A 27,208-nucleotide genomic window follows, 5' to 3' on the forward strand; every position below is an offset into this window, starting at 1 on the left:
CAGAGAATTGCCAGGGAAACACAAAGCTAATTCAAAATGCGATTTAAGGTGTTAACAGCAGCGTTATTTTCAGTACGTGGACTTGGAGCATGTCAGAGATGTCCAACATCCATGAATAGCAAAAAGCATCAAGCTGCTACAATCAAGAAAAGCAAAGCAGGTGGTTAAGACTGTAGTCACTGCAACTCAACATCACAATCTTGCCACAGTCTAAGCCCCATGCCGCCCCTCCCCCCCCGATAGGGGCACAGATCTTAACTTTTTAAAAAGAATCAAATCCCTCACATTTGTGGGCATCGCTCAATCCTTCCTGACAACTCCTTCAGATCATCCCAGCAGCGTGTCATAGAGCTCACTGACAAAAGTTACGGAGGAAACAGAAGCACAAAGCACAGCCTTGCATGTAAAGGCAAGCTGCCTTCCTCCTCTCTCTCACCTGGAGACTCCCAAGGCTTAAGAAGTCCCTTGACCCTGCCCCCAGCAGCAAGGGGTTAGTTCTCCCCACCTAGAGCAAGGTTCTCCAGATTGCACAGGGCTTAGATGCTTGTGTCTTCCTGTCTTATATCTGCAACTGAAACTGATACAAAGACTTTCTATAGAACTGAATTCTATAGAATTCAGCAACTAGAAAACAGAAGTAGAATATGCCCCCTGCCAAATAATAAAGAGGTAAATTAAATAGACTTTATAAAGATGTTGCACATATTACCACAGACAACTCCGCTGGTCCTGTGCAACTGGATGCACTTCTCTGTTCAAACAGGCTGCACCAATTCTAGCTGCTTCAATACAGCTCCTCAGATTTCATAAGCACAAACACTTTCACCTAGACTAGCATGGTGCAACTCACATACAGTAAGTTTAGTAAATAGAGACCCAGATCCCAGAGTTACTGAAAGGTCAAACAGTTTGTCAAACACTGTGGTAGTCTGACTAAGAACAGTTCCAGCTGCTGAAAACTAAGGTCTTTGTTCTGTACCTGTCGCAGACTCCCAACAGGGAGGATGGTCAGACAAACTTCACCTCTTGTCAAATGCGGTTGGTTCTATCTTTGCTGAACAGATTCTTTAGCACAGTGAATGGCAGTACCTCAGCAGCCTGTTTTACAGAAATAATTTATTACACCCTCTATCAGTACAAAAATTCACAAGCCAGTTCTTTTAGTCTGGTTTCCCTTTCCCCCCTCCAATAGAAAATATCAAAAGAGGAAAAATTCATTTAACACCTAAGTCCATTACTGTGTGAGAAATGCAACAGAATTCTTACCAACTGGTATTTTCCCCACAACACACAGATAAAAGATGTGATAAGCATCTCACAGGGTATTTAACTATTATTTATTATACAATGATGTCTCTTAACAAAATCATTAGTGGGATAGTTAGGACATTTTGGAGACAAAAGTATTTTTTGTATGAGTTCTTGCCATATTTTAGATGCTACTGGTAACCAAAGCAATCTTTCCCATGAGTATTACTGTAACATTATTTTAATCTCAGGACAAATTAGAAGTTAAAATCAAAGCTTTTAATTTTTGTGGTGAGAGTGAAAAAACATAAATATGAATTTAAAAATGTACAAGTTAAAAGCACGGAATTTGCTCAGTGTATTCTGGATCGCTTGACTCCACTCATTTCTCCCAGTGCTTTTCTCTTCTGGGATAATCCAGTTCCACGTTCTGTGTTATTCTGAAGGCAAGATTCAGCTTGCGGCAGGCAGTAAGACTCCATTGGGGGAGGCGGATCCTTCAATAGAGGAAAAAAAAAAGTGGTTTAGCTCAAGAAGCTTCTGAAAAGAAAGGAACAGCTCATTAGTTTTCTAAAACTGAAAATAAAACGAACATTGCACACCTACATTTTGAATGCGTTTTGCAAGCTCCCTACCCTGCAAGATTCCAGTGCCAGCACTAGAACAAGTCATGTTATAGCAGTTAACATTTGAGGCCACGGATCAAAATACTCCATGTAGGTGCTGGTGGCCACAGCTTCTGGAAAAGGAGGCACACAACCAGTAGAGCAGCAGTCCCTTCAGAGGCTTCAGGTGGCAGGGGTTGCTGGAGGCGAGGGGCTTGCCCCGCTGCCCCTGGGGTAGGTAAAGAGCACCCCTGTGAGGCGAGCGCCCACGGGCATGCACGCACCTGGATGAGGTAGTCGGCAATGTACTCCGGTTTCAGGCAGTTCACTCCTCGGGCTGCTGCCTCTGCCACGTCAACCCTGGTGTCCTCTGGCTTCAGCTTACTGAAGTCAGCAAAGAGATGGGTCGCTTCTTTGAAGAGAGACACAGAATGACCAGAAAACACCTATGGATTAAAGCACAACAGGCAAAAACGAGTTTATTTTTTGTTTCTTCCCCAAGACAAATGCAGTTCATGACCTGTAATTTTGCTCATCAAGTTAACTAGCAAACCAACGGGAAATAAAGACATCAGGTACAGCTGTGTTCTGTGCCATCATGTACCTTTCAAGAAGGGTGATCCTTCTCATCAGAGCAGGCACAGAAATTCTACTCTCAATTCCCACCAGCACTACTGACTTGTGTGACTGCAGACAAGCTGCTCTGCCTGACCACTTGCAAAATGAAGATGACATAGCTTTTTCCTCCCACCCTTTGACCATGTCTCAGCTATCCCGTATAAGCAATTTTGTTGGTTAAGACCTTTTACTCACATGAAAAATGCCCAGCACAGAGTTTAACAGAAAGGAAGGGGGGGGGGGGGGGGGGGGAGAGGGAGAGAGAAACATATGTATATTCAATTTAATTTCCACCCCCCCAAAAAAAAAAAAAACCCTACATACTTTTGCTCCTCCTGACTGAAGAAGACGCCTGAATCCCGCTTCCTTGGTTTGATCAACATTCAGGATCACTTTCCAGCCACTGAAAGCTCCCTAGATAAAAGACTCAATTTAGTCAAAAGTATGTTGGTACTAAAAATGCGTAAAGACTTAATAGAGCTATAATTTGCCCCTTTCAGGAATATCCATCAGATAAAGATTTGCTACCATCTAGTTTTGTCTTTAAGTGTAAATGGCAGAAAAAACCCCACAGAACATACAACTATTGAGCCACCACCGTACGGTCGGGCAGCTTGCCACCAAGCCCTTTCACCTGCACAGCAAGATGGGCAAACCGATCTATAACAAGACCCTTGGCAATGAGTATTTTTTCCAGAGCACCAGACACTCGTTTACAGAAACACATCTTAAGAAAAACAGTTCCTTGGAAACAACATTTCCGCCCCACCCCATACCCTACATTATCTACTCAGTTACAGTAACAACACCTAAGGCCAACCAGTATCCTCACACAAGCACTCACTGTGGTTTCCAAGTAGGCAAGGGGTACAGAGGATTTGTTACAAGCACTCATTTTAAAAAGGTTATCGTAAAATACACACAAGTCAAGATTTATACTGATGTGACTGAAACATCAGCAGCATTTCTACCTTTCAAAGAATACTGGACTGCAATGCCAGATTTGAGAGTTAAAAGGCTTTGGGGAGCCCAAGTCCCATTTTCAAAAATCTCACTGAAAGACAATGGAACTTGCACCATAAAAATCAAGGAAGGTGCTTTAGGAAAGGCATAAACTTGTGCCCTGTTGGAAACGCAGCAGTATGCTCATTGCTAGAGCTATAAAAATGCTGTCCAGAGAGCTGTATTCACCCATACGGCACAGCGCAGGATTTCTGTTACTGCAAGTACCAGTTGTGGTTTCCCAGTAAAGCCGAGTTAGGTTAGCTCCCCAGTCAGAGCTCTGAAGCATTAACATCATCTTCCTGGCTGAGGGACATTTACGTACATAAGTAGCCACACTCCAGCTTTGCAAAACATGAACAATGGTTCAGGAGGAGATTAAGACTTTTAATATACCAGCACTAGAAGTTTTTTAAAAACAAAATTACTTAACTAGAATATATCCAGCTAAGCCGTTTTGTTCTTAAGGCAGATTACCTCTCCCTGCCAGTTAAGTTTCCAAGTTTCTTGGTGGCAATCCCTGTGCTGTCCACCCACACTGTACAACTTACATTGCATGAGTACCTAAATACCTCAACAGTACCATACCTCAACAATTCCAGTTTCTTGCCTCCCTTTATGAATTTTTTTCCTCCACCTCATGGCTGCAAGTGCTAGTTTCTTCTGGTTTACATTGATTCCAGGCAAAACATTAAGTATGGAATTACTTCCCCACTCGTAATCTTCTTCCTAGAACAATCATAAGCTTGAATGACAAAGCAGTCCTGCCAACTTTACCAGCAGAAAAATAAATTTTAAAAAACCACACCAAAAAGAAACAACCAAACAAACACCAGAACAAACCCCAACTCAGTCTAGCTTTATAGATTGATTTTTTTCTGACAAAAACAGCACTAGGTAAAATTGGAGATAGGGCTCTTCATTGTGTCTCTGTATCTAAATCAACTCATGTTTTCTGTGACATCAAGTCGTGCACAACCAGATTCATCTTGCAGTTATCTACAATGGAATTCAACAGCAGGGCAAAGCAACTCACTACTCTGGACACCACTGACGCTACATTTCTGCAGCATCTTCCAAAACCATCAAAGTTGGTTTTGATACATAAAGATATGAACCAGTCTACAGGCATTATTTTAAAGTTAGCCTGGTCAATGCAAAAGAACTGCTAGACCCAGGAGAACTGTGAAGTAACAGTTAGGGAGGTGAGGAGTTGGAAGAGATAGTGTTCAAAAATATCTATGTACATGGTTATAGAGTTGGATTATTTAAAACTATTATATGTTCATTTATTGAAAGGATCAAGATTTAATTCCTGGTGTAACAAGAGCCATGTAAATTTAGCTGGTACCAGTGAGAATTTACCAAAAGGTACTCGAGTTTCAATTTTCAGAAATAACTATAAAAACTGTAGGTATTTAATTTATCATATGCCAGAAGTTTTGTTCAGGACTAGTTTTCAGAGAAAAGCTTGCCAAAAATTTCTCAGACTTTGGATCCTCAAAAACTCCCTAGGCTTGGGCACCCTAAACTGCTAATTGGTTTTGAGAGGTGAAGTCCTTTCCTAGTAGTGCAAAATTAAAAGAAACATGAAAAGGTACAACATAATCATTTCTCAGTATTAAGGTCACATGCCTGAACAAAGCAGCCAGCTCCTCTACATGCCTCCAGGTAGGAACGATGAAGCACCCACTTTCCAGCTGCCATCGAAGCCAAGAATTTTTCATTTCGAAGAGGATGTCCCACAACAATGTGTGTGCAAGTTGGATCAAAGCACTGTTTCTCAAGTACTATTCCACCTTGAATTGAGGAATGAATTTGATTCAAATTATTTAAGGGTCATGCTGTATCACAGAAATGAGCAACTCAAAGTGAGAATTATCTGAATTCAGATAAAAATATACTTAACTCAAATTTACATTGAAAGTATTATCATTGAAGTGACATGGGCAGAAGGTGGCAAGGAAGGAGAAGCAGCCAGGAAAGAGTGGCTCTGATAAAAATAAAGTGCCACTGTAACATAGACATGAATGAGAGAAACACCAGAGGAGAGCAGATCCTGGGCACCCCCAACAGTAAAGAATAAGGCTGTTGTGGAGACAGCTAAAAGAAAACTGCCAGAAGACAAAACCATTGCTGTTTTATAGCAAAGCTGATAGCTCACATAATAATAATATATTCAAAGAATCGCTCACAAGCACAGAAAGCCATAAATTTGAGACCTCAAATCTGATGAGTCACTAACAGAAGCCCCTTTCTTTTCCCCAACAAGCCACAGCTGACCAGACACATACAGACACATAGTATTCTTTGCATTTCACAAATATCTGGTACCTAATTCCTCAATCAGATGGCAGTAATCAAATCTTTCTTGAGGATTAAGAGAAGACAGCTGAAATTTACGGTGTTTTTCTCGTTCTTCATCGGCCTTCTCATCTTCTGTAACAGCCTGGAAATACAGTAACAGATTTTGAAAATATGACAGAAAGATTAGGCTGACAGCTGACTATTTCTCTGCCAAACATTCTGGGTTATTTTTATATTAAGTTTTCTTTTAGCTAGGAAAAGCAGAACCAAACCTGTCAATCACTTGACAAAAAGCTTGGATCTTATCAAATCAATGTTAGGCTCCTGCTTAACATCCTCTTAGTTCCCCCTTTCTTCAGGGCACAACTGAACCAATCTGTCATAAAAACTAATCCTCCATTCATATCCACCGAACATCAAGTTGAACACATGAAGAAATCATCATCCATCTATCACACTGCCTCATTCATTCAGACTTCCTGTAACTTCGAGGGCCCTTATGCATTTCCACCACAGCTTATTTATTAACATGACATGTTATGCCTCTGAAGACACATAGCTGCTGAAAGTTTGAGCATCAAGTGATACACTATGGGCAAAAGACTAAGCTAATTTTCTTAGCCCCTTCCAAGCTCACTGTAAAATAGTAGAATTTTAAACTAGGTTTTTGGCACAAAAATCATTTTCTGTTTGTACCTAAACATAAGTTCCAGATACCACCAAGGAAACAAAGGCCTAACCTTTTTTCCAACATCCTAACATGGCTGGAGGAGTTCCAAGTAATACACACAGTAACTCTCCACTCCAAAGCCCACCTCAGTGTTCTAGCAGGAACTAACAGGACAAAAAGCTTTTTTTGTCTGAGCAACCACTATTTGTTCAAAATCTCGAAGAAAGGGGGAAAGAGAAACAGAACTGTACAAAATTAATCCATTTCGAGATTTTAAATGCAGATATTCACCTATTTTATATCTACCGCCAAGTTCAAAGCTCCTTAAAGTGTCACTCTGTGTCTCGGAACACAAAGCATCATAAATATTTCTTCATATGACAAACCTTTTCTTTAGGCTGTGGTGCCACAGGAGGGTTAGCCAGTGGGAAAGCAATGCTGGGGGCCTGCGGAGTGGGAATCAAGTGATCTTTAATTGGTGTTTCAGGATCTCTATGTACAGCATTCTTTAGACCTTCAATCAAATCTCCATCCCCAGCCTCGGGAACAACTGTGAAAGTAAAGCATTGTTGTATGACTCGTCTTTGGCTGAATATAATTATTGATAAAGTAAAAAATACAATTAAAAATAAATAATTAAAAAAAAAAGAGAAGTAGCTATCCTAAAAGGACAAAACACAACTGCTGTTACAACATGTACAGTTACATTTCACCATTGCCTTTCATAAAGATGCTTTTCCTTACACCACAAACCACCAGTTGCAATATTGCAGACTCACGTCCCTGGATGCCTTGCTTTGGAAAAAAACAACACAACACCCACCCCCCAAAATAAATCCCCTCAGATGACTAATTTCTTTGACTAAACTGCACTGATTCAGTTGAACCAAAAAATCAATTGAATGCATTTAGCTAATTTTCTTCAACCTCCTCTAGGACAGCGTCAGTTTTCAGGAAGACTTGCCGCAAGCAGAAACTCTGTAAGTAGATTGAGGGAAGGAGCTGAGGGCAGGAGGGAGGCAGTGGGGAGAGAGAAATAAAGGATGCCGCTATCTCTCAGGAGGCAGGAATGGGAAGAAAGCAAAAATAGATGAAAAAACATAACTATGTTGCTTCCTTAGTCCTAGCAGTAAACTAAAGACTTCAAAAAGAACAGGGAAGATAAATACAGTATCTTCACTGAATCCTGACCTAAGCACATCCATCAGCAGCTCTGACACATCTGTTTTTTGGGCTCATGGGTTATCTTCTTCCTATATCTCCATTCTTCACCTTTGAATATTTCCACTACAAATAAAAAGATTTTACTCCTGGTATTCCCATTTGAATTCCATCATACCTACCTGAATTGTTACCTGGAAACCAACTGTGGTTCCAAAAAAAAAAATAATTAAAAATTGGAAGATTTCCTGAAGTTGATGCAGACTATTTTTGGACCAGCACTGCCTTGGTGTTTGACCACAAACGACAAATGGATAGGAAAGCTTCTCTTTAAAAAACAGCAACACATAATGGAGATCAAAGATGTAAAATTTTATTTTTGGCATTCCAGAAATGCCAACAATGCTCACTTTTTTTTTTTAAAGTAGAATCCAAACACTACTGTATTTTAAAACTCTCAAAGATCAAATGGATGCTATAACGAAGAACAAGGATATTGTATTTCTGATTTTACCTATATCAGCAATCTCTGCATCAGCTAAAGATCCTTTGAAGGCAGACTCGTCCACGTTCTTATTGGCGTTATTCTGACCTTGCTCAGTGTATTGGGAAGGACTATTAGGCCACTGAAAGTTGCTGACAAGTCTTGCTCTCTCCTCCCTCGCAGTAGGATCATCCCAGATGATCTGCTCATTCTGGGATGGTTCTGTGTTTATATCTGTAACTGCCTGACGGGATTGCCTAAGGAAAAAAGCACAGATACCCTAAATATGCATTTGCTTTACAGAAGACTACCATACTAGAAGGCAATGCATTAATTATCACATCAACTGTAGCGTCCAAGTGACCTCATTATTAGAAGAACGGCTGGGAAATGGGAAAATTTCAGTATAAAAGCAACTCCGGCAGCCTAAGAGTCAGCATAGCTGAAAAAAGGCAACCAAAATATCAGTAGATGTTTTTATTATGTGTCATATTGATAAATTATTCCAAAAATCAGTATACTCTACTCTTTACTGAACCTATTAACTTGCAAATAAACACCAAGCTAAAGGAATAATTTTGCAAGATTTCCATTACTTTCTCACTGTAGCTCAGCACAGTTAAGAGTTCAAATCCTACTCTCTGTTTAGAGAGAAGAGAAACATTCACAGAAGTGCTTTGCAGGAATACCTACTACTTGTATATGACCTATGTGGTGAAATACTGCAGCACTGCTTTCTTCAAAATCTGCAAGAACACTAACTAATCTGAAGAGAAAGGAAAGAAATCAGTTCGCATAATTCAATTCAAAACTAAAAAGCAATCGCACTATTCTGTGATTTTTTGAAAAACAGATGATACCTACTGTGGATTAAGACAATATTCTGATTTTATCATGCAAGTCCAGTTAAAGATTCTGAATTGCAAGAGAAGCAAATTAAGTACGTCAGTAGAGAAAGACAATACACCTGAAAATCCTGGAGACCTATTCATGTTTCAGTGATTATCTAGGTGTGCGCAGGGAGGACAAAATAAGAGACTTCGAAACACAAATCAGTACCTTAGAGCTTCCAAGACCCTACTGCGGCCATTTCGCACAGACCGTGTACTATCAGGAGTGGTTGGAGAACCATCAAAACTGTTCCTTGAAAGCGATCCTCTTTGCCCTTGTGGTTTCACTAGCGATGTGGCAGACATGATCTCCTGCAGCTGCCTCTGGAAGTTCTCCCTCATTTCTAGTGCTTGGGTTAAAACTTGAGAGAAGGAACAAAACTTCTAAGATCAAGACTGTTATATTGTAATGAGTGAAAAGTAACTGAAATTCCAGTCAAATTCTCTCCCCCTAACACACATCAGGACAAAGACAATACATTAAAAGGAGAGCAAAAGTTATCTGGGAAAAATTAGGTAGGAAAACTACATATGCCCCAAGTCACCTATTCCTAGACACAAGGAGAAATCTCCATTTAGGTCACTTCTGAATTTGCTCACATGATCTAACTTACATCCACAATTCTCCCGTAACACATTAATTTACATAACAAAATTAAATACGAACTTCAGAGTTTTAAAAGGAAAGAAACGGCAATTAAATAATTTGCAATGGATGATCATGATTTTCTTGTGGGCTGTCAAAGTCTTTAAAATAGAGAGCAAACCCCTTTCCTCTCATCCAGCAACAATAAGGACTAGCTGTACTTGACCAGTATATAAATATGGTACCTAAAGCTTCCAGATTTTGACATTCAGCACCTGAAACTGTAAAAGGCTTATATTGATAGTTTGATGTCCCACAACTATTTTGAGAACAGTGATATACATTTACCTCCTTTGGATTCACTTGTTACAATATGTTCTTCCCTTGTAGTAACTGTTTCCTTTATTTGGTCGGTAGTTACATCAACTTCGGCATCATCTTCATCCACTGGAATAATCTAAAAACAATGAAGACAAGCAGAATTCTCAAATGCCAAAATTTTTTGCTTTTTACCCATGTTCAACACTTGTATAAATTCTGAATATTATTAATCTTGCTTTAGAGGAAATCTAACCTTTCAGCTACTGCAATGACAGTAAACCAGTGAACAGCAGCATCAGTGACAACACCTATTCTGCAGTCTAAATTTCTACCAAGGCAAATTCACACCTTGGATCTCATTACCTACAAGAGAAGGCAAAGACTGGACCTACATTATTTTGAAATTGAAAAGCACTTCTAACCTTGAAATGCCTGCATTTCCCTCCATCGCCCTGGAAGAGGAGTATTACAAATGCAGAAAAACCTTAAGGAACATCTGCAATAGCTATTATTAATTACTAGCTACTCCTGATTCAGGGCATCGCTGAATAAGCATCAATGTTTTTTATTAATATGTTAATATAACAATTAAGTTAACTGAATCCAAATCACTTCATACAACATGAATGAATATCACACATTATACCTCATTTTCCTCTGCTGGTTTTCCAGTTGATGAAAGTTTACTGGAGGAGGAAGAGAGCCTGACGTCCTGCACTGCACTGATGTCCAGGCTCATTTTGGGATTGTAAGTGTGAGGAAAGAGAGATTCAGGAAGCCGTTTATATTCTTGGGCACTCTGTAATAACATCCATTAACATAAGATGAGAAACTGATTTGAGATAAAAGAAATTTCACATAATCTAAACATAGGAAAAGTACAATAAAAACACCACCAAAAGAAGTACTTTACATAAGAGAAACACGTGGCTCTCATTCTGGGAAACATGTAGTAGAAATGTTCAGAGGAAGAGAATTTCTTTTCTCCTCATGGAGAACAAGGTAAAAGTACATCACTGAAAACTGATTGCTCAATTTATAAATTCAAAGCAGGATGCAAAACATCAGTTCCTATACATGTTCAGTACAAATGCAAACAGAAAATACACTGCCATACAACTGCTTTTAAGCCTCCATTTCCCCTCACTTTTAATAAAGGAACAAAGCAAGCTCCATACCTCTAAAAGCCAGTGTTCTGAAACAATATGTATACCCCGTTCTTTAACAGATTTGTACTCCTTATTGTTGTCATTTTGTCGTCCCTTGTAAATGAAGTGTGTTACTGTTTCATCAAGGCACCATCTAGAAAACAACATACAACTTGGAAGATATAATTTCTATTGAAAAGTATCAGAAACATAGCTCAAATTGTACTATCCCTTGTTCATATTAAAATCTTGTTTTGCCTATTTTGTTATGCCTAAGTAAGCAATAAGCCCACTTACTTCACTGAAAGAGACAGCATTCAGTTTCAGGATAGAACAACTTCAATATCTTTTTAAAGCATTCCTGAAGTAAACAAAACTAAATCTGATAAACATATGGAAGAGGAGAGGTTTTTTGCTTTAGCTTTTTTGGGTTGTTTTTAAGTGGAATTTCAAATTAGTTTCTGAAAAGAACATGTGACCCAGGATGAGAAAGCTTTTTCTTCTGTTGACATACTGAGCTGCAAGTGAAATACTGATCCTTAGCTTAAAATAACAAAATGCGGGATTCTAACATTTAAACCAATAAAAACTAGTATTTATTATCTAACGCAAATATCTTCAGCATTTCTAAGCTACTACCAGACATAAGAGCAACTTCCACACCATGAATGATAACACTTATTGAAGAAGTCAGTAACAAAATACATAAATCATATTTAGTGGGAACAGAATTCTGTCTTAAATCACAAATGCTAGTTTGTAGTTTCTCTTCGTGACAACCTATTTTTCCCAAGCTGTTCTAAGCACATGAACTTAGCCATGCCAATAATCTGTAGAATAAGCAGTTTTGAGCCAGGGAGAACAACACACAAATTCAGATCAAATTCAGAATCTAAAATAAAAGCAAATGTTAAACTACCCCAAAGCTAAATGTTTCATAGTTTTCTTCAAAAAAGAAGGGAATAAAATAAATATATAGAAAAAACCTGCAATTCGGGAAGACTTCAGGACAAACAGTCTTTCCAAGACACGCTTATCAAGAACAGAGAGACTGGAGATGTGTCAGGAAAAGATGGTCCTATTTCGCATTAGAAGCACATAGCCTCATTTTGCAATAGAAATTGTTTAAGATGGTGAAATCTAACGTTTAGCTATAGCAAAAGGTCACGTAGATAAAGCACACTAGAACGCGAAGACATATGTATTAGAAGTCACATCAGTGCAGAAGCTTAGAAGCTGTTTCTATCAGTTGATACCTGTAGTCTGCCCCAAGAGAAGCTGCTAATGCATTCAGTTCACTTTGCTTCTTACTAAGTTTTTTACTAACATATATAACAACATCGGCCAGAGGCTTGGGCTCTTCTTCCTGTTCAAGAAGCATGGATAAAATCAGGAGAGTCATGTTTGGAAGGTTTCTGTATCAATAACAAAAATACTTTAATATTTAGTGTAGTACGTAGTAAAATATGCAACAACAACAGAACTAAGATAAACACATATTCTCTATTTTTGCTGCTCCCAAAGTCCACAGTCAAAACCCAGCACTATTATCATTCCATGCACTAGGAATCCACAAGACACAAGATTCACTCCCAGCTAGTCTCCCTAAGACATATTCTGCTCCTTCCATCACAGACCGAGCACTTCCTGAACACTGAAATTAGGGAATTATCAAACCTTACACCACAGAAGTACTTCACTGTACTGGAGTGAAAAAAAGTAAGAATAAGGAGCTACAAAATAAGAAGTGACAGCCTTCCCTTGCTGAAGGCCATTAGCTTTCTTGCTGCTCCTCTACAGTAAACAGTGTACAAACATGACAAGCAAAACATAAATGCTCCCTTTCCTCCTGCATCTTCCTCTGTTTTCTCTCACTAGGGTAGATTAGACTGAAGAGGCAAGATAACTACAAGAAAGGACAACATAACGTGTCTTTATAAGGGGGTAAGCAACTGATCACATCTTGTGCCTTCTAGTAAGCAGGAGAGCAGCACCTTACAGAGGAATATAGGAAAAGGTGACACATACATTAAAAATGAACTAGCTTTAGCCCAAGACAAAATATTTAAACCTGCTCCTCTGGAGGCTGGGAATTTCTTAAATGTGATGAAATCCTCTCATCCAATACTACAAAGTCTGTACTTATAAGCAAGTGCTTAATATTCAAGACAGTAGTACAGACAGTAGAAAAAGGTTTTAAAATTCTTTGCCTTCCAGGAGGAAACTCTTCTATCCTACCTTCCTTTAACTGCCATGAAGAATGCATAATCATATGGATTTCTACTCAAATAGATCACAAAGTGCAATTCACACACTCCTTTGTAACTTAAATCACAAAAGATAGGGCATTTTCTTAATTAAGCCTATGCTCCAGAAACAAAAAAACAAAATTTCCTACCACTTCTGGCTCTGCAGTGGTCAACTGAGGGCTGGCAGTAAGAGCTACTGTATGCCTTGTGCTGTTTGCCAGTGCCAATTTCAAATTTCTGCTGATGACTTCAGAGAGAGGTGTGCTCAGTTTCCTGGTTTTTTGATCACGACCTCCTGGAGTTTCCAAAGCTGCCAGAGCATCCTACCAAAAAAAGAAGCAACTGACTAACTTTCACAAACACATTGTAAAATTCTCACTCAAGTGCAAGTTACATAAATACAGTCTGTAGTAAGATGTCATACTCCTAAACCAGGACGGTGTACTGCATTAGCAGCTAGCAAGTGCAACTGTAGTACCATTGCACAAAAGCAGTACAAGACAATCCCAATCTTAAGAGTCTGCATAAGCAAAACAGGAAGAAGATAGATTATCAATCTCTCTCTTCACTGCCACCAATGAAAACTGCCCTCAGCGGAAAAGCCAGTGCCCAAACCCAGGTATTCCTAACCCCAACCAGTTATTTTAATTTACTAATACCTCCCCTGACAAGAGTTGCATATGAGTATGTGATTCTTTCTGCACCTTTAAAACACCAAGTTTCCTACTGCCCTTTTTTAAAAAAGAGAAATTTTAGTCTAGAATATCTTGCTTTGGAAAATATCAGTGGTGAACTATTAGATTTCAAAAAGCAGAGTACCAACTGAGTCACAGATTCACTCACTCACAGAATGGTTTGGGTTAGAAGGGACCTTAAAGATCACATAGTTCCAACCCCCCCCTGCCATGGGCAGGGACACCTTCCACTAGACCAGGTGGCTCAAAGCCCCATCCAACCTGGCCTTGAACACTTCCAGGGATAGGGCATCCACAACTTCTCTGGGCAACCTGTTCCAGTGTATCACCACCCTTACAGTAAAGAATTTCTTCCTTACATCTCACCTAAATCTACCCTCTTTCTGTTTAAAACCCCTCATCATATCACTACATTCCCTGATAAAGAGTCCCTCCCCATCTTTCCTGTAGGCCTCCTTTAAGTACTGGAAGGCTGCTATAAGGTCTCCCTGGAGCCTTCTCTTCATGAAGCAGAACTAACTAAAGAGAACACTGGATTCATCTGGTTTTGTAACACACGTTTTGTTCTATTGCGGGCAGAGGGGTGAAAAATAACGCAACAAAACAGCGAACCCACAAACAACCCCCCAAAATCCTAACAACTTCACAGGAGTTCAATGCATCGATCTTTCAGTTAAGGCCTCAAAAATTAAAAACAAACCTGAAGCGTAGATACTGCCTAAGTGTCAGGTGTTTCTTTGTTCTAAGACTAGTATTTTTTCTAGCCTTTGTGGCCTTCAGAATGAGACAATGAACCCAAAACCCCAATGCATTTTTCAATCTGCAGTAACAGTTTTGTAATTGCTATAAAGCTATTACATTATAAATGTGTCATTATAGTAGCATTTCATCACAAAAGCAGCAAACACTTGTTTCCAAATATCTGCAGCAATTATAAGCCTTCTTACATTTCTCAGTCTTTAGATGTAAAGAACACAGATTGCATACTGTGTGAGGTATAGAACACATGAATATATGATGCAATAAGCACAAAGGAGCTTTGTTAATGACATTATAGCATCTAATAGTCAATAAATTTAGTCCACAGGTCATTGACTAGAAATATATATAAATAAATGGAGCCAGTTATCCTGGCTTATTCAAAACAGAAAGTCTGTACATTAACAGCATAAAAACGGGTAAGCACAAGTTTCTGTGCCGGTTTTAAGTTCATGAGCTTCTTAAATCCTACTGGCTTTACAAACTGAAAAATTTGCAAAGATGATCACCTTTACATCAAAAGATGGCTTGAATAACTTGTCTTTGGAAAGAAATTTTGATGGTGTATCAAGATGTAAAGATGGTTCTTTCTGTGGCAGTCCCCCATGTGTAAGGGGGATTGTCTTCCCAGTATGATGAGAGATTACAGCTTGGAAAGCTTTACTCTGGAACTTGTTCATATCAAGAGGGGTCACAGCTGTTTTTTTTCCAGCTTCAAGGAAATAAGTAGGTTGTTCTGAATCAGAAGATTTAACCGTTGCTGGTGTCTTGCTAAGCTGAGTAATGGAACACTCCTTATCTTTAAAAGAAACAAAGAAAACATAAGCAAGCGATCTGATTTTTTTTTGAACACAGATCTCACATATACTTTTATTTAAACAACTGAAAGTTCACCTGACCTTTCCCTAAAAAAATAGTTCAAATCCTCCTCCAATAAATGCTCTAAACTGATGATTGTATTTTAAAAGCCAGTATCTTAAGTGTCTCTTCCAGTTAACTACTTAGTTTGAATTACATTGGTACTGAGCTTGACCCCAAGTGTCTGAAAAATAGTGAGCAACCCCTGGTCCGCTCACAATGTTTGCAGTTCTACACATACCTGGATAGCTCACATATGTTGTACAACAACTATCAAAATACAAATCCAAGAAAAAGATGCAATACACAATAAAACCTTCCCTTTCAACATTAAAGGTAACTCCCCCTCCCTGGATCCTTACTTCCCATGCAACATGAAAGTTCTTTTTTTATTCGTAACTCTGAATCACACCTCTCTAGGTCACTATGTACACTTCCAGTCCTTTATGTCTTTGGGTTAATAGGACCAAGGTTTAGCCTTAAAGTTTATCCATCATAAACGCTTCTAGATAAGCATGACTCATCATCTTAATAGCTCAAAAAGACTAGTACAAGAATTGCTTTTACACTTTATTGCTCATGTCTCCCCTGACCTCTTCCTTTTTTTCCTTAAAAATGTAGTATACAGGTAAGATGCGCCTATGCCAACAACATACCTTTTGTTCTCTGACTTGGTGACCCATATAATTAATTCAAAAGGGCACTGGTAAAACAGGTCTGCTAACATTCAGTATTAAATCACTGTAGTCTGCATTTTAATATGGAAAAAATATTGCCAAATAAAAGGTGTGAAATAACTGGAAAAGGAGCAGAAGCACCAGAAGATGAAGTAGACATGAAGGACTGAACAGAGGGGCATCATGTCATTGCAGACTAACAAGTTTTAAGCCTGATCTATCATCAGTTCCCACGCAATCTACAGAGCAGCACGTGTGTCAGAAAGGACAAAGCTGAGACACTGAGCTTGATTCCCAGCTGACGGATAACAAGACTCCACTAACTCCAAGAAACTTGTAGGAAACACACAGTATCACTTCTAAAATTACGACTCAACAGCAGGAAAAAAATGGAAAAAATACTTGGAAAAATATCCTTTAGCTCTAATACTTCAAGGTGTTAGGAAAAAAAAATTTCAGCATACCTGCCTTCTTTATCATGAAAGAACAGTATAATGATGAAATCATATTCCCTAACTTGCTAATAACCAACCTTCAGCCTCTGCATTTTCAACCAAGAACTTGCTTTCATCTGCTCTCTTTCCTGTCCTTGCAGACTGCAAAAGCCAATCTACAGTGACTGCTGGCAAATTACGCTTCTTTGCAACTTCATACTTGGAGCCACCTGGTTCTCTCGCCACAAGATGGGTAGTGGCAAACAGTCCCTTTTTTGCATTGGCTTTCCACACAAAGAATTCTTGGACTCTAAAATTAGATTAATAAAAACATTCATATAGTCATAAACAAAATTAATCCAGGGCACATTTGCACTATTATAAAATGCATTCAAGCAACAGAAAAAGAACCAGTAGAATTATCTAAGGCTATCCACTTTGCACTTTACAGCCTAACCTATACCTACAAGCAACCAAAAAGAAAAAAGAAAAAAAAAAAAAGAAAAAAAAGGAAGTTAAACAGTAATGTTTTGCTTCTACCGGTATTGGAAATGTAACATTTCTCATACTCCCGAAGTCCTTATATATCCCATTTCCAAATCATACACTGGACCTAACATTCTTCTGCAAGATTAATGGGACAGGCTGGATTCCTTTCTGGAGCTGCCAACAAGCATCATTTCCAAATGAACAATAGTTTTCTTTATATTAGTTTTTCTTTATAATAGTTTTTCTCTTATCATCAAGGACTTCTAAGACGACAGGACTGAGAACTCACTGACAAAGAATTTAGTTCAAACAGACTACAAATCAGATCAAATGATACTCTAAGCTATACAGTTTTGCCACTTCATGACTAAGTATGTTTTCCTTAATGTTCTTCAAAGATCCTGATGAATTGGGAGCAAGAAATGGAGCACTATTACTGATTATGAGGCTGACCCAGATAGTACTGAGGAAGACGAACAATGGTCCGCTCCTGGACAACTGAAGAGCAACTCAGAAGGCCTGACATGTGAAAAAACTGATGGTTTTGCTCTGTTCTAGAGCAAAGCAAAAAGTTACTGAGACTCAGTCATTGGGAAATATGAGACTGAGTGTATTCTGGTAGAAATTAGGCTGTGTGAATACAAACTAAATTTCTCTAAAGGAGAGGAAAATAAAAGACCTATATAATAACATCTCACTGCTTCGGCACTAGGTTTTGTAAATGAATAGAATCCCAAAGAGCCTTTAACTCTAATATTTGTTACTCCTGTAAAAGAAGTAGAGAAATGCATAATGGATTTCATCACACTGGCTGTCTAAGAACAAGAAGAACCAGTGACAGGAGACATACCTGGCTCCTAGCAGTCCTGCCAGATAAACCAGGGAGTCTCTCTCTGCAACAGTGAACTGGCTAAAAGAAAGAACACAGTCTTCCAGAGGGGTAACTCCTTCCATTACCGGAACTGGTGTGAAAAGTGGATTGGACTGGGGATCTAAAAGGAGCTGCTGTTCCACGCATGTCATCTTAAAGAAAGGGAAAGAGATAAAAATGCAAATCAAGCCAAATAGCAACAAAGCCAACAATATTTCAGGAACTGTGTGATAGCATTTATGGACTCAACAAAAAGCAATCCTGCTTCCATCATAACATCCGAGGCAAATTATTTCCCACTGAATCAGACAAATTCTTTTCTAGATCATTTAAATTCTGTCAGGTTTGACGTACTGAGGCATTTTTCAGAACTTTTCAGTTACTACTCTTCCAACCCTGGAGGCTCCTTTAAAGTATTTCCAGGTGTGATCTGAGGGTCTGTACAGATTTACTTCACAGAAAGCTACCTAGTACTGAAAAATACAGCAGTTAGTCTACACCACATGCCCACTCTTGGCAAATATGGTTAATATTTTTTGACTTTGAGCTATAAAGCTGACTTGCTCTTCTGACACAAGTTAAAAAGCTGTAAAAAGCATGAAACAAGAAAAAGCAAGCACAAAAATATCAAATGAAATCATTATCAGTCAACTAGCTCCTACAATTCATTAGAGAGAATGCTGTCAGACTCTCACATAAGCAGCCTCTGAGTCATGACAATGAAATCCTATTTAACAAGCCTGTAGAAAATGAAATGAAACGGATAAAAGGTACCTTACAGATGCAGAGGCTTTAAAGCATGCTTTCATTTAGTACATTTCTAATGAAACAAGGCTAATCTCGTCAGTATTTTTCTTACGCTTTACTCACAGAACTGAAAGTGTAACTCCCTTACCAGCCAGGTATTTGTGACAACATCACCAACAGTCAGCTTCACTGTGCACCCCAATAAAGGTACCACAGCATAGTCTGCAATGGTTCTGCTCTGCAGCGGCAGAATTTTCCCAGCATTCTCCTTTATAATATCTGCAATGCAGGACTCGTCCTCTTCACCAAAACCCAAAAGAAGAAATCTCTTTCTAACAAATAAGCCTCCTTCAGCAAATGCAGAAGACTCTCCCAAAGAACCATTACAGACCGAAGATTGATTCTCTCCCTGAACAGTCAAGTGAGTAACATCACTGAAAGTTCTGGATGTCAGTTTTTCAACTTCATCTGAAAGGAAAAAAACCAAACAGAACAACCAACCATAGTAATTGCTTGACAAGAACATCAAAGACAACTCAAAATAGTTTCCTGAAGATATGACAGTATTTTGCTGTTTTCAGCCAGGTTTTAGTTAAAAACTGCTCTATATAGGCCTGTTTAAATTTGATTTCTAAAACACAATATAGAAGTTAACATACTAGATGCAGCTATCTTTTTAATATGCAAATGCTGCAAAACTCAAATGCTAATTATGAGCAGTTAACCTTTCTATGGTATGCTGAGCCTAAAACGTACCCATTGTAGAATCATTATTTACGTATTGAGAGAGGAAGTCCTCTTCAGCAGCTTTCTGGTGCTTTGTAACATTCATAGCTTCTTTCTTCAAAAGATTGTTATTTTTGGGAAGAATTGACTTCATTCCAGGTTGCTCCAAAATTGGGTTCTCTAACAGCTGGTAGTTCAGAGGGACATATTGCTCCACTGGATGTAGATAACCTTTACTAAATGACTCCAGCAACCATTTTGCTGTTACTACATGAGGCCTATAAAATAAAGTGTTATACAAACAAGTTACAGAAGGTTTCAGAACTGTGATTCTTCTTTCCCACTACACAAATACTAGTATATAAACACACACCTGAAGTTTGTAACTCCAACACTAAGCAAGCTTTGGGCACTTCACAAACCTCAAGATTTTTTTTAATTCGTTCAGTCTGAGAACAGAGAATTTCATACTTATTTTCTATAATGTAAGTTTTATCTGCCACTGCTGGATTGCCAAATCCTTCCTCCTCAATATATTAACAAATACATGTTAACACCTTTTTTCACCAATAAGAATACTTGTTTTTCTGTTCACTGAGGTGACTTATGCCTACCCAAAACCTACAGTATTCAAGAGCACATGAAGATGTACTCATGAATACTAGCTGTATGTCTTCTCATTTAAGTCAAGAACTATTTAGGATTTTCAAATCAATACACGTGTTCCTGTTTACAAGGTGCTGAGAGAAAGAAAACAAGGTGAACTAGACCTTAAGCAATATAGTTATCATAACCTGTGAGCTGTCTTGTCCAAAAAGTGTTTCAGCTCATCGTTGTTTTCCCCCAAAATGACATGGGTAACATCTTCGTTCAGTTGATTAAATCGAACACCACCACCACAATTAATAAGCCTTCTCATCTTGTCCAACTTCCTGCCACTGAAGCCACACAGATAAATCTACAAAGAGAACAGAGCAACAAAAGAGGCTTTTTTTAAAAAAAAAAGTAAAACATTAAAAATAAGGTAGGATGTTTTGGTATAATTTGTTTTGACTGCTGTGGAACACAGAAAATAGTGGTGCAGCTTCTGAGAAGCAGCAAAAAAAGTTAAGCATTTGGAATTGGATTCATTTAACTTTGCAAATTAATCTAGCAAAACATCAATATTTATTAATGGAATGAACCCCTAGCCAAAGTTGTACAACCTGAAAACAAAAAAACACCACCCAAAACCACACACCAATTCTAGAACCCATTCACTATAGTGTGTTTAAGTATATACGTTTATAAACATATAATTTTATATTTATACTACATATTTAATATAATTATACACACATGTAGACACATACACAAGCTACAGCATGTGGACACAAAATAAATCTGGCATTTGCTACTGACCATAGAAGCAATTTACTCAAGCAGCAATTGCCAGTGCTTCAACCTAGTTCCTTCTACAGTGTTAAGACTAAACATTTCAAAGTATACATTGTTAAACGTACTCGACACCCATCTAACAAATCTTCAGGGTCTTGAAAAGAACTTATATCCAAGTTTTCCAGCTCATCAGGAAGAGGATCCGGTCTGCTGCTCATAGCAGAACTACGTGCGGTTTCATTAACACTACTTGAATTGATATTAGAAATGTGGCTGACGTCCGAAAAGGTATGATCTTTAAATAAAATTTAAAAAGATGCATTAGTTTTGGCTCATCTCTCTCCACCTCTTCACTAAACAAAATGCAAAACAGTGCTAGAAGGAAATGTAAAGTCTGAAGAATAACAAACACTAGGTAAGTATAACCTTGGTTAAACCAAGGTTTTTATTTACACACAGTCTGAGTATGGTCTTACTAGCAAGAGTGCTTAGGCACCTTCTGTTTATTGCCAAATGGATGTCATCTCTGAGATAGCAGCCAACAAGACTGGTTTTCAAAGCTTTTATTCCAGTTTTGCGGCCACCTATTAGACATACTCTTAAAAATAGACAGGCCTCTCTGTAGTAAGGAGCAATCAACATGAAGCTCAGTGATTAAGAGAGTTATATGCAGTTTCCATAATACCTAACTAGAATTCCCAGTGCTTTGTTGGTAGTGCTACCCCAGGGCTACTGTTCACTCATTTCCTGAAGCAGTAGACAGTAACAGGTGTTTGGAAAGATACATTTAAAGCTGTCTGTGTCTTTCATGCTACCATATTTACAAAATGCTTTTAACTTTCCTTCTGTTAATAGCATGCAGTAAGTAAAAACAAATAGATGAAGAAGAAAAAACAGAAAAAATGCTACTTAAAAAAAAATATTTCTGTATTTGTTTCCCCCCCTAAGACCGCTGTGAGATTAAATTCATAACAGACACTTGTTTTAAACTACAAATGTATGAACAGTTGTGCTTTTTTAGGAATTAAAGATATACACCACTGATTCTTAAACAGACAGTCAAATGCCTAATTCAAGTCTACTTTTTAAACAATTATTCACATGTTTTAAGTCTACACATGTTGGAATATTCCACATGCATAGAAGTAATCTGTTATGTTTTAAGCATAAGCAGAATCAGAACCCAAACTGTCAAACCAGCACTGCAAAAGCAAGCAGCACCCTACTAATTCAAAACAGTTCTTCTTCGTTACTACAAATGTTTCCTACCTTACTTCAACATATTTTAAAAGGTTTTACTTACTGTCAGGCTTGCTGGCATGATTCGTAGGTGTTGACGTATTGGGCATATTACTGAGTTTTGATCCACTTTCTATTTTATATATTGTCTCATCCTGACAGAAGCCTTTTGCAATGCTGTCAGAAAACCACTGCACAGACACACAGTGCACATTCCATTTTCTGGCACATTCATACTTCTGACCTTTCAAATGTAAACAAAATAAAAATCACAAGTCACTAAAATGCTAATGTTTCAAACAGTGATCGCTGAAAGATGGGTGGACATTAATAAAATTTTAGAATTCAAATAACTGATTTCAATGTGCAAGTGGTGTTATCCTGGTCTCTTCCCATAAGTTGGTTATTTATTCTCTAAATAAGGTTAGAGGAAAAAAACTCATTAATGGCTAGCTCATGAGTACAGTATGACAGGGCAGTAAAGCAAGGGGGGAGGGGGAGAGGGGGGAAAGCCTTTAAAGCTTTCAAGCACAGGGGGAAAAAAAAGTTTAAGAAGTCCCAAGATACTTCCCCATAGAGAAAGGGAAGAAAATTGGGGGAAAAATAGAAAACCCTTCTCATTCTTCTCCCAGTAAAACTACAATCCTTTCATCTTCCCAAAAGGAAAGAAAGGGAGTTTTCATCTTATCTTAGTAGGGAGTTCAGAAGGCACAAAGAATAGATCACTTAAAAAACATTAGTCCACAACTGAATTTCAATCAGCATATAAATTAAGTCCTATCCAGCTCTCCCAAAAAACTTAGTTTTTCTTTATTCTTCCATCCCCTCTAGGATTCTCCATTTCTCTTCCCTTAAACACCATTTGGGTCTCTGGTTTTTCCTCTTTTGTTCTCTTTCTCATGGCTTTAGAGCAAAGTAAGGGTGCCCTCTGTTACTCTTCCCATCAACAGTGATTTCTTAAACAGAAGTAGTAAGAGCAACACTGAAGCAGACACAGAGACAGCTCAAACTCTTATGCATATTTACCCTACTTCAACTCAAGAAGTAAAAATAGTATTTACTCTCTAAGTTCTACCTTTTGGCTCTTGAACTATGAGGTGAGTACATTCATTCATCTTGAGCCGCCCCGTATATTGCCCACCGTGTTCAGCAGTGAGGCGCTGGACTTCTTTCCTTTCTGAACTACTTAAGCCAGTTACGCAAATCGTACAGCCAAGGAACACAGGACAAGTGTAGTCTTCTATGTTAACATCAGTGTATCTCATTATGCTAACGGAATGAAAGAAAGAAAAAAAGAAAGAAAATATTTTTTCTTCCAAGTAAAATCAACCAGAAAAAGAAAGTAGCCTGTACCACCATAAGAATTACCAGTCCCCCAAACAAAAACAGTTTTGTTGTGTTTTTTTATACCTTTGCTGAGACTTATCCCACAGCATCTTAACCCAAGAGGGAAGCAAAACAGGTTTTTTCAGAGAAGCAGCTACTAAGTATTTCCTGCTGCCAACTTCCCCAGCTATAAGATGAGTTACTGACACACTGAGGTCTCTGGACACACATCCACCCATCATCTGCACATACTTATGAACTTCTTCCTGGGTGGGGAAAAGAAAAGTTATAAAAAATTATCAAGAAAAAAGAAAGAACCTACATCACACTCACATTCACCTTAAAAAACAAAATCATGGATTTCAATTGTCCATGGTTTCTCCTAAAAAACTGTTCAAAAATACAAAATGGATATATATGGAAGCCATAAAACCCACCAAATATTATTTCCATTTTATTTGCATTTCTGATAAGCTGAACATAATACGTACCCTTAAAAAAATATGACAGTCATACAGTATTAGTAAAATTTTACAGATGGTTGACATTTTAGGTAGTATAAATTAGAAAGAGATATCGGAATAAATAAAAAGTAAATTTCTAAGATAAACTATTTAAACCATAGCTGACAGGGTATTAAATCTTTACCATGTAGTTTTGAGCAACAAGAAATAGAGTGTGTTGTCTGTAGCACTATAGTCACAGACAAAATAGCAAGATTAAGTGATCCGTCTAATCAGTTAATAAAAATCCCTACAACGTTTACTCCCATATTATTACAGCTGAAATCTTACCTGATTATATATCTATATGCTTATGTAATATACACATGTGCATGCACAGATACATCTCTACACATGCTCCCTCTTTCTCCATCCAGCTCTCTACATAAACTATAAATAATCTACAAATCACAGAAAGACTAGACATACCTAGACACAGGCACAGTTATATATAGTATGACTGCTGCCTTAGTAATGAGCCATCTGAGGCCAACTGACAACAATAATCAGCTAAACAATCCATTTTGTACAATGCATTACCCTAACATCTTTTTCAAGGCTGGTACAGGATACTGTTACGTCGGCCATGGTCATATTGTACACAGGACACTCGGCTCTTGGGACACATTGCTGGGACTGCATACAGTACAGGACTACCTGTGGTCCAACAATTCTACAGCCAAGCTGCAATAAAACAACAAAAAAACCCAAACAACCAAGAACATTAGCAGAAGGTACACTGGTATAAAGAAGGCTTTCCTTGTCCCTGAATCCTAAGGAAGGCAGGGCCCTTGGTCTGTCCTCCTCCTCCAGCACCTCTAGGCAGTTGACAGTTTTGTTTTTACTTTCAGCTGCAGAATTTCAGTACAATCCTTGTAGGTTTTCTGGCCTCAGTAAAACCAGCAGATGCTATAGCTAACATGCCAGAGAATTGCAGCTAGCCTATCTTTGTCTGCTGGACAACTCATTGCAGGTCAAACTAGATTGTGTTACTCAGGGGGTAAAAAAGTGTGAGAGCCATCTTAGCAACTCCAGCAGAATCAGAACTGATCACACTATTTATTTTTCCACGTGCTTCAAAATAATCCTTATGCTTTGCTAGTCATCTTCTTCCCTAAATACAGGATGCAGTGACGTTTTAAAGATTTTACTGTGAATAATTCATACTGCTACTATTCAGTGCAAAAAGAGAGAAGATAGGGTGTAAGTACGGACAAGAGAGCTTCTAGAAGAGAAAGAATATAGCTAAGAGTAAGTTGATGGGTAGCATACCTTTTTGAGATGATTGAAAACAATGCCTTTAAAAGGATCACAAATGTAAAGTGATTTATCATTTTCTTTTATATTGAGTGCTGTTTTTTCTTCAAGGATCTGGAGATGCTCTTCTGACTGAAATTCTTTTATAGACTGCAGGTAAACAGTGCATACGTTTATTTAACAAATCACAAATAGCCAATCCTGTGGAAACTACACAAGTACTACAGCAAGTACTTGTGTAGTACACAGTACTTGTGTAGCTTGAAACAGCTCACAACAAAGCTACCATGCCAGAGTGTAACTGGCAAAAGAAAGGGCTAAAATACCTCATCGGTGTCCCGCTCATTCCCCCAACTCTTCACAATACTCAGACTTAAACATCCTTCATACAGACTTCAGGACCTGATCCTGCCACAGTGCCTTTAGCTCCCGCTAATCTCTCAAGGTGGAAAACAATCCACAGTATCCTTCCCAAGTTTGCTTAATGCTTAGATGAGTGACCATCATCCAGACCTTGCCAGCTACATGTCACTTCGCTAAATGTCAACAGGTTTTGAAATGATAGTTATTTCTTGTTCAAGAAGTAATTTCAACAAAATTGTTCTTGTTGAACAAACTTTATTAAACACCGAACACCTCTATTACAGAAATAGCTTTATTCCCAGATGTATACATATAAGCTATATCTAAGTCAACCACGAAAATAATTTAGCTAGGTAGTTCATCGAGCTCACAGAGAAAGGTGATCAACCCTACTTACCTCAAGAGCTTTAAAAAAATACTCCGAGTTCCCAGAAGACTTTATGAATTTCACAAAAAACAGCTCCTTACTACCTTTCATCCTTTAGCTGAGAAACAAAACCCAGTAAGCGTCCGACACTTGCGGCGTAGCCCGGAACCGCGCAGTGACGGGGCACACCGCCCACCACCAGGGGCTGTGAACCCCCTCCGCCCTGCCCCTGCCCCCACCGGCCCGCCCCACGCCGCCCAGCCTCGGCGCCGACTCCGGCCGCAGAGAGGCGGGGAAGGCCGGGCCAACCGGGAGGCCCCTTCCCCACAGGGCCCCCTCCTCACGCCGGGACGCCGCCGCCGCCCGACGCGCCCACCTCAGGGCTCCCGCGCACCCGGGCGAGTGCCCGGCGCCGCCGGTTATAACCGCGCCCCCCCACCGCGGGCCCGTACCCGGGTCTGGGTCTGAGCTCGGTCCCTCACCCACCGCTTCCGCAGCGGGCGGGAAAGCGGCGGACCCGCGCTGCGCAGGCGCAGGGCGGGGCGGGACGTGGGAGAGGCAGGAAGGCGCACGCGCCGCCGACGCTGTGGGCGGGGAAGGGGTGCCGCGTCATCCCGTAACCGCGCCATCCCGTAACCGCGCGTGCGCCCTCGCCGTCTGCCCGGTGGAGGCGGTGCTGCTGGGCGGGGGAAGGAGTTCGCTGAGGGCGCGCGCGGGGCCTATCGCTCCGCCCCCCCGCCGCCCCGCCCCTCGCTCGCTGTGCTCGCGCCGCCGCCCGTGCCCTCGGCGGGTGTCGGTCTGTGGCGAGTAACGGGCGAAGGTGGCCGGCCTCCTCCTCCTCCTCCTCCTCCTCCCGCCGCTGGTGTATCCCTGCGGCGTGTCGCACCTGCGCAGTCCCCTCAGCTTCGCGGCCCTGGGGCGGCCCGGTGCGCAGCTGAAGACAGTAGGGTGCCCGGGCGGGCCTTAGCGAGCGGTAAGCTGGAGGAGATTGCTCTCCGGTCTGGGAATTGTTGCTGCCGTAGCAGGTGGCAAAAAAGGCTGCTTCCCCAGTCACGGCATCCCCCGCATCTGGCACCTGCTCTCCAGACCCCTCCGAGTCCATCAAGGGGCTCGCTTGGAATAGGTTTGGGGTGTTGGTGCTGCTGAGTTCTGCTGGGGGGGCGATGGGGGAGTCTCACAGCTGGGAGGGGCTGAAAGTGTGAGCATCCCATTCCCATCCAGGTTCCAATCC

General features: G+C 39.7%; 1 protein-coding gene across 4 annotated transcripts; it reads right to left on the reverse strand.

The window, feature by feature from the left end:
• Positions 1-1,505: 1,505 nt before the first annotated feature.
• Positions 1,506-26,508, reverse strand: TOPBP1 (DNA topoisomerase II binding protein 1). Of its 4 annotated transcripts, none has more exons than XM_049817510.1 (28): positions 26,430-26,508; positions 26,008-26,095; positions 25,263-25,397; positions 24,531-24,674; positions 23,572-23,753; positions 23,237-23,430; positions 22,226-22,405; positions 21,048-21,217; positions 20,340-20,503; positions 19,576-19,823; positions 18,968-19,287; positions 18,052-18,224; positions 16,811-17,022; positions 15,253-15,542; positions 13,439-13,612; positions 12,297-12,406; positions 11,071-11,194; positions 10,539-10,691; positions 9,920-10,028; positions 9,155-9,347; positions 8,126-8,352; positions 6,837-7,000; positions 5,808-5,922; positions 5,109-5,272; positions 4,062-4,202; positions 2,796-2,885; positions 2,138-2,299; positions 1,506-1,745 (listed from the first exon to the last, which is right to left on the reverse strand). In XM_049817510.1, the coding sequence occupies exons 2-28, from the start codon at positions 26,086-26,088 to the stop codon at positions 1,602-1,604; spliced, it is 4,563 nt and encodes a 1,520-aa protein (XP_049673467.1). In that variant the 5' UTR covers positions 26,089-26,095; positions 26,430-26,508; the 3' UTR covers positions 1,506-1,601. The 4 variants fall into 4 exon arrangements, with proteins under 4 accessions (XP_049673467.1, XP_049673468.1, XP_049673469.1 ...); XM_049817511.1 differs by lacking the exon at positions 26,430-26,508 and adding an exon at positions 26,354-26,372; XM_049817512.1 differs by lacking the exons at positions 13,439-13,612; positions 26,430-26,508 and having other exon boundaries at positions 26,008-26,338.
• Between the last annotated feature and the right edge of the window lie 700 nt (positions 26,509-27,208).

This window comes from Accipiter gentilis, chromosome 14 (genome assembly GCF_929443795.1).
Source record: "Accipiter gentilis chromosome 14, bAccGen1.1, whole genome shotgun sequence".
NCBI lineage: Eukaryota > Metazoa > Chordata > Aves > Accipitriformes > Accipitridae > Astur > Astur gentilis.